The 12,604-nt window shown below is 46.1% G+C and overlaps 1 protein-coding gene across 4 annotated transcripts in view; it reads right to left on the bottom strand.

The window, feature by feature from the left end:
- Window positions 1-12,604, bottom strand: part of Mbs (Myosin binding subunit) — an 86,247-nt gene that overhangs the window by 61,309 nt on the left and 12,334 nt on the right. For all 4 annotated transcript variants that reach the window (XM_084583247.1, XM_084583245.1, XM_084583248.1 and 1 more), the window contains exons 2-3: window positions 7,083-7,213; window positions 3,555-3,673 (exon numbers count right to left, since the gene is read on the bottom strand). In XM_084583247.1, the coding sequence (XP_084439373.1) occupies window positions 3,555-3,673; window positions 7,083-7,213 (250 nt within the window). The remainder of the gene's footprint in view (window positions 1-3,554; window positions 3,674-7,082; window positions 7,214-12,604) is intronic.

Here is a 12,604-nt window from a genome sequence, read left to right on the forward strand (position 1 = left end):
CTAAAACTGCTGGCCCAATATTGGCATAACATTGGCGATGCATTGGTCATATGCTGGACAGAATACCTCCAACACACTAGCAATACTGGCCAGTGGTTTGTGCTACCGCGTAGCCAATGTAAAGATCAACCAAGCTGCAATACAAAAAGCTGATAGTTGGCAATACAGTATGCACCTGCATACATAGGGTCAAGCATCTCTGCGATAATCTTTAAAGAAAGCAGCAACGGATGGCACCACCAGTGTTCCCAGCTGCTAGTGTAAAGAAAGTCCCCATTAGCTCAAAAGCCGATGTGGACACCTATGCAATAAAAATCACTGCATGCCTCTGGCAGGTGGTGTTTGACCGGTGGCAAGGAGGTGGCCATGTCATCAGCCACCTGTCAGAGACATGCTCGTAAGGAGGACCGGGCAGACACACACCCAGATAACAGCTCTTTGGTAGAGTGGAAGCCCTGGTTCTGGTGCACTAGAAGTGGTGCCATGAAACGACATGCCAACAGCCACCTGCCCCAATCAATCGAATCAACCTAATGCAAAAGCATCTCAACCACTATTATGAGAAAATCTCGGCATCACTCAGAGAGCTGTCAAACTACCTGCCAACAGCCCCCTGTTACGATCATTTGAACTGATTAATATGCAGCAATTATAATTCCCATTAGAAGGGAAACCCAGAGTCCCTGAAAAAGCGATGTCCCAAGACCACCGGCAACACGCACCGGTCCCAATAAATTTACGTTCTAAAATACACACGTATGTGAGTGCAGTTCCCATGAAGTGAGGCGACCCATGAGTATTATATGGCCCATCTGCATGAAAGCGGCGGCTGGCGGCCGCAGCATCTATGGCACGAAATGTGGCGGCATCCATGACATGAAATTCAGATGCCATGAAATATGTACAAATATTATGCATAGTCATGACTCAAGGTCATCACAATGGTTTCGAATTCTTACACGCAACCAATCTCAAGTTCTCTACTGAGTTTTTCATAAACCAACTCTCTGCAGTAACAAAGAGCCTGTGATACTGAACCCTTCTCCCAAGTGCTGAAGCCACCAGCTGGCTGAATTCAGAGGCAAGAAATGAACATTGTTTAGAGAGACTAGCTCATGCTTCCATGTCTTAAGGCATGCTCACACTAGCGGGAAAACGCGCAACGCTGGACGTTCTCCGCGCGCCGCTTCCCGCAGAAACCGTTTTTTTTCCCGCAGGCTGACTTGTTTGACGTTCCGCGGAGCGATGGGGTCGGGAGCTATTTTTCCCGTCCCGCAGAACGGAGTAGCCAATCGGAGCGGAGCGCAGACCGTGACGTCAGTCCAAGTTCAATGACTCCCGGCGGCGGCTGTGCGGGCGACGGGAGCATCACTGGTGTCGCTTGAGTAGCCCGCTCACTTGTGCACGAGAAAAGCGCGTGCTTTCCCTTCGCTCTTGTCACGTGACTACTCTTTCTCGCTCCGCTCGCCTTCGCCTCCTCTACATTCCACGACAAACGCAGCGGGAAAACGGGCGTAGTGTGAGCGTCCTTCCGAGGAGCTGCGACGCTGCGGCGCCATGAACGTTGCGCCGCTGCGGGAAGTTTCCCGCTAGTGTGAGCCTGGCTTTAAGCACCCAAAGCTTGGCCCAAGTCCTTAAACCAGTTGTTATTACAACTCCCTTATCCTTATAGCTATTTCTTAGACAACCTGACAGGGTTGACATTCCATTACTTGCACATTCTTGAGCACGCATGCATGCACGCACGCACGCGCGCGCGCACACACACACGCACACACACACACACACACACACACACACACACACACACACACACACACACACACACACACACACACACACACACACACACACACACACACACACACACACACACACACACACACACACACAATCAATCTTGACTAAAACCCCATCTCAAACATCTCAAGGTCCACCGAATGACTGATTCTGCCTCACAATCGAGAGAAAAATCGTGATAAATCGCATGATGTTTGCACATTTCGAAACGGTCGAATGGCAAATCAACTGCTAGAACAGAGAATAAAATGGTGCAGCAGAAAGTAATCTCCTGTAGGCCTTCTGGTTTATGACACATTACCTCTGAAGGCAAGATAAAATGGAAGTGGAGAGGAAAAAAAGAAGGAAGACAAAGAACAAAAGGAAGGAATGAATAATGAGAGGAGAAAAAAAAAAAGGCGGGACAAACAACTAAGGAAATGTGAGAAGAAAGGAAAAAAAAAGATGAAAGAAAAAGAAGGTCTGAAAAGATGAAATTAAAGAGAAGCAAGTAGATCTCGGCTACAGCCTCTGGTTTGACCCATTTTTTGTTACTGCTGTTGTCGTTTCACCCACACTGCAGGCCGCCTTCCTCAAGCTAGTCTAAATCTGAACCCTTCCCTGTGGCATGCCCGAGTGTCAGAAGTGAATACCGAAAGGCCACCAGCCCTGTCCTTGGCCACAATGCAGACAGGCACCACAACAAGGCAGGCCTGTGAGGTGAGGCGGTGGCCCAGCATAAAAGCGCCGGCGCGTGGCATGGGGCGTGCAACCGTGGCAACAATGCAGCCTCCTGCTGCCAGCACAATAAACAAGGGGGGCGATGAGAGGCGTGATTTCCGTGCCCTTCGCCGCTACCACCTCGTCCCTCACTACTCTTGACAAGCTGTGACACTGAGAACGCAACGGCAGATGGATGCACGAGGAAAGGGAAAACGCGAAACAAGCTGTCGCTGCTTGCACCACCAAAACATGTGCGAGAAGGCCAGAAGAAGGCGGCTAACCAGAAGCTTCGGTCGTGAACTAGTTGCCGTGAGTTATTCTCGGAAATGATGGCAGCGACAGGCTGGGGGTGGTGTCAGGTGGGCGAGAGAGGAAGGCTGAGGAAAGTTGCCAGAAGATCACAGAACTTCCCGGGTTGAAAGGGAGGGGGGTGCATGTTAAGGCAGCAACAACAAAAACGGCACGCACGCTGAAATCGTGAATTTGCTATTTCTGGAACGGCATGATCTCTGAAGGCGTGGGAACGACCGCGTGTCATGTCCCATCAAAACAAACGCTGCAGACCCTTCACTGCGTCCTTTCCCAGCCTTGCTTCTTACAGTTTGCAAGGAAATAACTATCATTACATCAGTTATCTCACGAGCACAGGCCAAACAATGCCAGGACTTTGGCAGCAACTACCAATACCACTTCCAAGTCAGCACTTCGATTGCTTTCTCCTGTTTTTGCATAGAGTGCGTCTGTGGGCTGAAGTCCAAATTCTTTAGCTTTACTTTTCTTTTTCCATGTGATTACAAGCTTTAACAGTTCACCCCCATATAGCCTTGCGACACTGACATTCAGCTGTTCTACTATAGCTACGATCAGAAGCAATTAAAAATGAATTAATTCATACCCTACCTATCACCTTAGTCCTGTACAAAGGACTTCGAATTTGAATATTAAAAAAAACTACAAAAAAATGTAGCCTCCTTACCCCATAATCCTTAAAAAAAATTAAAAAGGGAAGCCTCAGTTCCAATCCAATCCAATCCAAAGCCGCAGCCACTCACTGAGCCGGTCCACTTCGGCCTGCAGCAGCTCCTCCATCTCCCCCGACTCAGCAATGTCGATGGGGAGGTCGCCATCGTTGTTCACCCGCGATACATCGGCCCCATGCTCAATCAGGTACCTGCAGCAACAGATGTACGTGCGAGGTCTACTAAACAGAAAGCTCCCCAGCAGCCAGCATTTCTTTTGGGCATGTGTTATCTTGGCCACTTAACCTAAATGTACAAAGACTGGTCTATAGAGCACACACTTCTAAGAAGCCCACCCCAACCACCAGCTCTTTCAAACAGTGCAAGAAAAGTTTGCTCGGTCTAGGTTTTTCTTACACAGACTGCTGCATTATTTAAAAAAAAGTACAATACGCACTTTTCTTTTGCTGTACAGTACAACACATCCTTCATCCTAGCATGCTACTGTACTATGTTTACATGATTGTAAATCTACCCGTTTTTTAAAGGACTATAGACACCAAATTTTGTTGCTATTTTTCTTTTTGTTAATCATGCGCAAGACATTCCTGTATATGAATCACCACACGGTTTTTGCCCACGACTGCTAAATAATATTTCATTGAATTTTCTTTTTCCGCCAGTTTCGGTTCCTGTTTCAGCAGCCGAGAGATGGCTGTGACGCCACAATCAAGGCTAGGTCCCGCGCGACATGAAAAAACAGTAATATAATCGTAGACTCTTCGCCTTTTACAATTCCTGTCCTTGAGACAGGCAGCCTTTAGTGTCCTGATGAATTAAAACACCACAAAAACGATTTTATTGCTATTTTATTCATCTGTCATGTGACCTAGACTTGACTAACGTCACAGCCGTCCCTCAACTGTTGAAACTAAAACTGGGGAGAAAAAAAATTTGATTATAGATTATTCAGCAGCCGTAGGCGAATATCATGATGCGATTCATGTACAGTAATGTCTTATGCATCATTACAAAAGATAAAACACGATCTCAAAAATGAAGTGTCTATACTCCTTTAAATTTGGAAATCCAAAGTGGAAAAGAAGAGGGAGCTGAATTGAAGTCAAAACCAAAGCGTGTCACTGCAAATAAAGGTGAACAAAGATACCAGAGATGTCACAGCATGGCTACAATTTTATGCTTGCTCTGTGGCTCTCCCTACAGCATACAATCGCAGACTTAGTCATGCAAATACAACAGTTGCACTGCTGCTGTTCTATACAAACAAGAAATGCACAAAACAAACAAAAGCACATTCTCTACGCTGGCCAGAGGATTGGCACCATCTGCTGATGTGGGAGGCAAAGCTCCGCTCCTTTTATGCTGAGGGCATACATGCTGCAGCCAAGTGGAACGAGGTTCACCCCGGCCAAAACAAGCAATGCCATTCGCACTGTAAAAACAAAATGCCAACTCCTAAATCCACAACTTTGCAAGCGGGTGACACATCGTCAATGCCGCTCTTGTGTAAAATCTCAGCACAAGCACGCAACTGTTCAACAAGGAAAGGCGTACGGTTAAACCTATTTTTAACAAAATTAAAAAAAAAAAAGTCTACAATTATTTTGTTATATCCAAGTTTTCGTTATATGCAGTTTTCATATGAAGACTCGGAAGGATCAAGAAGAACTGAAACCAAAATAAGAGGGAAATGGAGAGACAATCACCTTGAATATGTTTACAGTAAACCCCCATTACTCGAAGCTATAAAAGGGGGGGGGGGGGGGACATTTCGCAATCGCACAGATGGTGAGAATGCTGTAGCTGCATCCAGAGTCTCTTCCGCAGCTCACGAGACATGGCCACGAGAGGAGTGGGGAGAGTTGAGGTGGAGGAGGAATCTGAGGGTGTCAGAGGCACTATAGTCAGGCTAGAGGAGAGTGCGCCTACTTCTTCAAACATGTTCCCACTCTCGGTCTGCCCACCACCACATGCCCCAGAAAATGGACTCGCCACCTCCCATTACTGGTGCTTTCCGTCACTCCTTGTAATGACACATCTTGCGAACAACTGCAGGGCAGAAATAGGTGCACATTCCTCCCTCCCCTCGCATTTTTTCCTTTCTCCTGTGATTTACCACTGCTTTTAAGCCTGACCTATTACAGTGCCACATTCCAAAGGCAAAAGTGGCGGAGACTTGCGTTGGACACGTAGATGCACCATCCAGATCGGAGTGACCCCGGAATCTGTATAGAGCCGGGCTTAACAACAGTAATTTCCTCCCTCAATCATTAACAAAACACAAGACCACTCATATTTGCACATCCAACCATGGTTTGCAAGCTAGAGAGGGGATGGCAGTGAGCAGTAAAATTCAGTGGGTCACAGTTTTCACTCATTTGAGTCCCTTGCAACAAGTTTTAGGAATGTACATTCCTCCATAAAATACTGCAATGAGTACATCAAGCACCTTGTGATCAATAAGAAATGACAATCATAATTTAAAGCTACACACATTTCACACACGCCCCAGTGCCTCCTATCTACGTGAAGGACTGTCCGGACAAATCACTCTAAAAGGTAACAGGCGGGAGCCGCAATCTGCTGAGACGTTGCATAGCCATCCTGGAGAAAATCATTTTGCCGCTGTTTGCTCAACTTTCCAGAAAGTGTCTGCCACATCTAAATTCCGGAATTCGATGCCAAGGCTTGTTTAGGAGTAATTATAATAAACATCCGGAAAAAAATATACAAAATAAAACTAGAGGACAAAGAACAGAAGAGAAAAAGTGACCAATTGCACAAACCAGGTGAGAGAGTCTTTGCGAAGGCGCCCTGGCAGAGCACCAGCTCTTGGCGTTCACAAAAGCCATAGAGTTTCTTAGTCTTGCCTAGAGGGAAAGCTGTGCTGCCATCTATGAGAGTTTGCAAGGAGCTTCCTGACGGCCAGTTCAGCCACCATGGGCGCCCAAAGCATCATGGGGCGGAGAGCTACCATATGCAGAACTACAACTTTTGGCCAAAAGTAATGCAAAAATAATGCAAAAATCAACATTGTTCTACAATAACAAATGTATGAACATTCAATATTGTAACTAAGAATTTCAAAAAGTGAGCAAAACAGCATATAGTTGTAAAACTTGTCCAAAATAAGCGATGGTTCTTTCTCCTATTGGCTAAATATTGAGCAGCACGAATACCAATATTTTGCACTTAATAGGCACACTTTAAAAAGAAAGAAAAAAAAAAACATTTTCTAAATATATACGGTTGCCCAATTGCTTTAGGAAGTTTTTTAGTGGCATTTATGAAAACAGAAACTTTTTATTGGTGTCATCTGCTTTTGTGCCTTCGCTGCTTTGGCTTTTGCACTCTGCATTCGCGACTCGAGATGATAATGATTTGAAAAGGAGACATCTTAGTAGCTCCACTCTGTGTTCCCGAAAAGATGCAACTGTCCCGCACCAAGTAGCACAGCGGCCCATGGTTCTTAGAGCAACCACGGTGGTTAGAGTGCAGCACCCCCCCACGTTCCCCTTAGGTAAGAGTAAGAAAATCTATGATAAACGCTGCCCGTTTCACCACTGCACGGCAAGCCAAGCCAAGTCCGAACGTTCTCACCTGGCCACACTGACAAAGCCGCAAGATGCCGTAGCATGGAGCGGCGTCCAGCCCTCGTTGTCACCGAGGTTGAGGTCGCACCCATGCTCAACGAGGAACTCCACCATCGCCATGTTGTCGTCGATGCATGCCTGCGAAAAGGGCAGTAACAACAATGCTACAACTCCCAGGCAAATTAACTCTTAATGAGACCACGACGGAAGTTAAGATGAATTCGCATGCTGAAGATCTTGCAGCTACAACAGGACCCTGCTCAGATACTATTCTGGGTGCACAACTATGGACTATGACTGCTACTTAACTATTCCCAGCGGTGCCAGAAAATATCAAAAGGTGTCACTGATGATGGCAGAACTGACAGCTGGAACAACAGATTACCGAAATTGTTAATAAGGATTGAAAAATTACTTTCAGCCTACCACTATGGAATGCAAACGAACCTACTTCAAAGCACTCCCGCTTGAGCACTCATTCTTCAGTTCGTGGTGAACAATCATGCACATGCCTCAAAAGGAGAAGCGCACTGCTGGCTCGGAATACTGAAACTCCCTCGACAAAAGGAAATTTGTAAAAGTAGCAATGTACCCCTTTAGGGTGTTTTGTACATGGTTGTGTACACTGCATGCAAACTTGCAAGCTTTTTAAAGTGTGCGTGCCCTATCTAGTGCTAATTTCTTACTGCAGCTGCACATGACTTTCCTTGTCTTGCAAATAGGGCACTTTAGCATGCCAACCACAGAATGCAGCGAAGGTTTCACAGCTTGGTAGCCTGTCTTCCAACAACAGACATCATTGCCTTGATGAGAGATTTCGCTAGCATCAGGCATCGTTAATTTTCCTAAATCCTGGTGTTTTGATGTTACAGTTGATATTACAGATATTACAGTTAGTGGCAGTGTTCTTCGTTGAAAAACTAAAATCAGCTTTCTCAAGACCTAGATATGCTATTTAGGGAGAAAAATACCCTGAATTGAAAAGGTAAATGGCGCACAAAAGGTAGATTACAACTGAACAAAAAACAGCGAAAGAAGGCTGACCACTGCTACACACACCAACAGAAGAAAACCCCTGCAGCAACAAGTAGGACAACGCAAATAAAAGAAGTGCAAGTGGAAGTACGAAAAAGCATCTCTGGTTTGTTTATTTGATGGTTAAGTTTAAAATGTTTCGTATGCAGCAGCAGTGATACTCCACTGACACTGACTCCACCAACACGGCAAACTTCGAACCAAATTTTGAATACAATCTGTGCTGCAAAGCACAGTATTTATTTATTTATAATACCCTCAGGGTACATGTGTAAGTTAGAGAGGAGAGGGGCGGATAAAAAATAGAACAAAGACTAAATGTGATGCATAACGAGAATTAATCTAAACAGCGCAGATGACAGAACAAGGAACAGGAGAAACAAACATGGTGCTCTTTAGTGATCTGCACTGTTTAGATTACTTCTCATTATGTATTACCATCAACTTGGCCAATCTGACAGTCTGCTTGCTTGAGTAGTAAAAGAAAATGTTATGTCCAACAGCAGCAAAATGACAAAAAAATAAGTGGCATCATTTTACCTTTTTTTCGTTTTTCAAGGTCTCTTTTCGTATCATTACTGACAAATTTGTCGTGCTGCGTATAGTTTATTATTCTGCGCACTTATTATTTCCACTCTTTTTTCTCTATGGTGTCTGTCGGCCCCTCTTCCCTGCAATGTATTTTTCATCCTGAGGGCACCGTAAACAAACAGAGCAGAAACGCAGGATTCCAGCAGTGCCCCCTTCAACCTCCATCCACAAAGACGAACCAACCTCATCCACCATTCAAGGACCCACCCGCCTAAACAACCAATCCCCAAGCATGACAACTTCCTTCCTCGTTTTCTTCCAACACTCATCGCCGAGCTCCAAACCATCAAGTCAAGAAATGAGCAGGGAGGAAAAACTAACAAAAAAGGACACAGCACCAAGCTCATGGCCGTTACAGAAAGAACAACGCAACCCCTTCCTTTGATGCCCTCCCAGGCCTCCTTTCAGAGCCTACCACAAGCAAAGAAATGCAGATGGAGGGCAGGCAGCATTTCATCATCCTCGGAATAGCAGAGGCCCCTGGGCAACGCGAGAAGGTGGCGGCCTCCATGTTTGCATGAGAGAGTGAACGGGTGGATGGGGTGGCGGACGCTATACAGAGCAGAGGGAAGAGGCCGGAAGGAAGGAGGAAGGAATGGGGTGGGGAGGGGTTCTAAATTTAGTCCATCAGACTTCTTCGAGGTGGGCGAGGGGAGAGCAGCAAGCATTGGGACAGTGTGGGGGTGCACCCAGGCAAAAGAAGCAGCAGCGGCAGAAGCATGGCGACGTTCGTTTAGCCCCTGCTGGGTTGAGATACTGATGCCACCACCACTGCTGTTGCCAGCGGCGGTGGCTGCGGTGCCGTGATCTTCACGGAAGGTTGCCCCTTCTCTCGCCCCCTCCATGCTCTCAATGTCACAACTCCCTTGAAAAAAAAAAAAGCGAAAATAATAATAAAAAATTTGCATGGCCCTAAGCAGGGGGCAGGGGCAATGAAAGACGCTGCACCGCAACAACCCTTTCAGAAGGTGGCCTCATGTGAATTCACTCTGAAGACGAACTTAGATGTCAGTCGGGATGACTGATCTCGAGAGTTTTCAGTGCCATGCAACTTTACTTTTTCTTTCCAATTCATGGACCCATATAAAAGCCACAAAAATAGGCATTGATTATTTTTTTCCCCATGACTAATAAGGTCAGCAACTGGTCTCTACCAGCGTGCCACTTGTTCAGTAAAATTTCAACGTATATGGGACTACAAGCTAGTCAATGAAATGAACCCACGCTCACCCTAGAATTAGCAATGGCTTGGAAAAGGCTACGTACACACGAGAAACATGCAAAAAAGAGAAGTTTAACGACACACTTATGTATTTCGACAATGAAGTCCATCAATGAACACTTTTCTACTTCTACGTATAGGTGGTGTGAAGATGCTTTCTACACGTGAATGGCAAGAAATCAACTGTGTTGCTCTCTACAAGCAGGCACACGGCAATTGGAGCAGATTTGGCAAGAGGTGAACAGCACCTCTGCTCCCAAGGCACTCTTGGTTTCCTTCCCAGTAGGCGCGGCCACTTGCTCCCGCCATTAATCGAGGGGAACGCGACGGGTGAAAGGTGCGGCACCACCACAGAGGCTGCCGACAAAATAGGGTGGTACCCGCCAAGACCACGGCCGCCAGGTGAACAATGATCTGTCAGCCTTCACACGCGTGCCAGATGGGGGTGCAAGGGGAAAGAAAAAGAGCAGAGGGATGCTGCAGATGGTGACGACGCAGGACGTGCACGACAGACAACGGAAACAACGCCCGTGTTGTCAGTTGCTTATCAGACGCAGACGACGCTGGATCCGGACTCCGTGTCTGAACCCCATCCCCTCTTTCCCTTCCCTCAACCCCCCTCTTGCTACTTCTGGAAACTACGCGCTTGGCGCGACGAGCAAGTGTTGTCGGCCCAGGGGTCTTTGTTGTAGGTCTGAGCACAAAGGCATTCTTTATGAAGCCTTCTGTATACTGGGTACCACTTTGGGGCCCAGCTCAGGTGGGTTAAGAAAAGGAGCTCCAAGAAGGAGCCTTTCAAGAAAGCTTTCAGAGCACAATGCCCAGGTAAATGAGGTTGCCACAGGTGTCTCGTGTACTACTCTGCAATGTTCTATCTGCAGACGAGCCGGAATGCCTCCACATGACAAAGCAAGCTACAACTCAGTGATTACCTCTTCAGGCCGAAGACTTTCAGACAAAATGAATGAACACAATCTTTTGTCGAGCCGTGGTGACAGCTCCACACCTTCAGCGAATTTAGCGAGCTACTGTTACTAATAAAATAACGACCCAAGCTCCACAGCCACGTGATTAATAGCTCCTTGCTCCCTCGGAAAGAAAAGCCCATAATGCAAGAACCACTGCGGGAGCCTACACACACGCGTGCCTGGCGGTGACTCAGGGCAGTGTTTTGGCAACAGTGCAACAATTAAGCTGCCGCCAGCAGCCAGGCTGACACGTGTTTTCCCCCTTGCCTTAAGGCAGGACGCAAAAGCAGGCAGTGGAGAGAGCCCCACTGGGCACATTCGTCCCTGGCACGCAGTAGAATGAAGCAGATAGGGCGCACTTTACCACAACGCACCTACGCGGTTCCTCACCCACATCTTCAAGTCATCGTCACATGGGTCACCTACGTAACAAAGCCAGCGCAAGTAGGCGGGCGGTTTTGCAGCAACTATTTGCATGCAATCTTGCATAAGCCCTAAGCCAAGCATTGTTGCGTTTCATATGTTGGCAATCAGTTCCTTTCTTTATCATCTTTTGCTGCATTTCTGTCCCTGGTGATGACATGAAGCAATTGTTGGAATGCCAGAATATGTTAGGATTACAAGTTCTTGTTTCAATGGCAAGAACATACAGCCAGTGTGTAAGTGCAAGCAACACAAATCTGCAAATAAATAATATTTAATAGGCACAGAAAGCACAGCAAGTACAATTATGTTTTGCTTTTTCATTCCAAAACCACAAATGCAACACAAATGGGCATGAAAAAAAGAAAAAAAAAACCTGTTATGGTCTTACTAATATAAATATGCTAAGCTCAATGTATTTTGCAACAATTAAGGACTACACCTTCTGTGTTGCTTTGGCTTCTCGTTAAACATGCAAGAAAAATCGGTATGCACTGCCCCATTCACCATATTACAGTCCTCAACTCTTTCCCTCTCGCTAAGTGTGACAGAGACCACCTATCTGTCACAACTTTAAACGGACAGCCTCAAGTAGAAACAAAGTATAGACACACTTTATCAAATTGACCTATTTGTGCATCCCTCTGTGTGACACAGCCTGACAAAACGGTGCGCACGAACCAGTTTGTGCTGCACAAAATTACGTCCAACAAGAATATGTCCATTAACGATACGACCACAAGTGCCTTCTCTCACATGAATGCCAAACCTGATCTATTCCCAACATCTTTACTGGAACACCACCTGACCTTTATAAAGGAAATAAATGGCAAAGTGCAAAACAGTGCTTGCAATTTTGCTTGGAAATAATAGTAAAAAAAAAAAAAGAGGCCTGCAATATCAAAATCACCAGAAGCTAAGGAGGAATAGAAGAAAGCGTCAGAAATGAAAGCTACACTACTGGCAAGCAGCATTTCCAAAAAGAAAATTATATATATATATATATATATATATATATATATATATACTGAAGGAAAACACATCACGGGAGGCCTCAGAAGCAAGGCCACAGGTTTTCTAGGCCCATTCCACCCCTGGCAAAGCCCCTGCATGGTGGGCAGAAATTAATTTGTCTCTCAGTTCTGGGAGAGGATGGCAGCTGTCAAGCACCGTGAATCACCTCCCCATCGTCAAATTTAGAAGCCACCATGGGCACAATATCAAAGCTGCAACGGTTACAGCAAAGGAGGGGAGGGGGAGAGAGAAAAGAGATAGAAGGGGGAAATACAG

The sequence above is a fragment of the Amblyomma maculatum genome, chromosome 11, assembly GCF_055883805.1.
Source record: "Amblyomma maculatum isolate TAMU_Amacu chromosome 11, ASM5588380v1, whole genome shotgun sequence".
NCBI lineage: Eukaryota > Metazoa > Arthropoda > Arachnida > Ixodida > Ixodidae > Amblyomma > Amblyomma maculatum.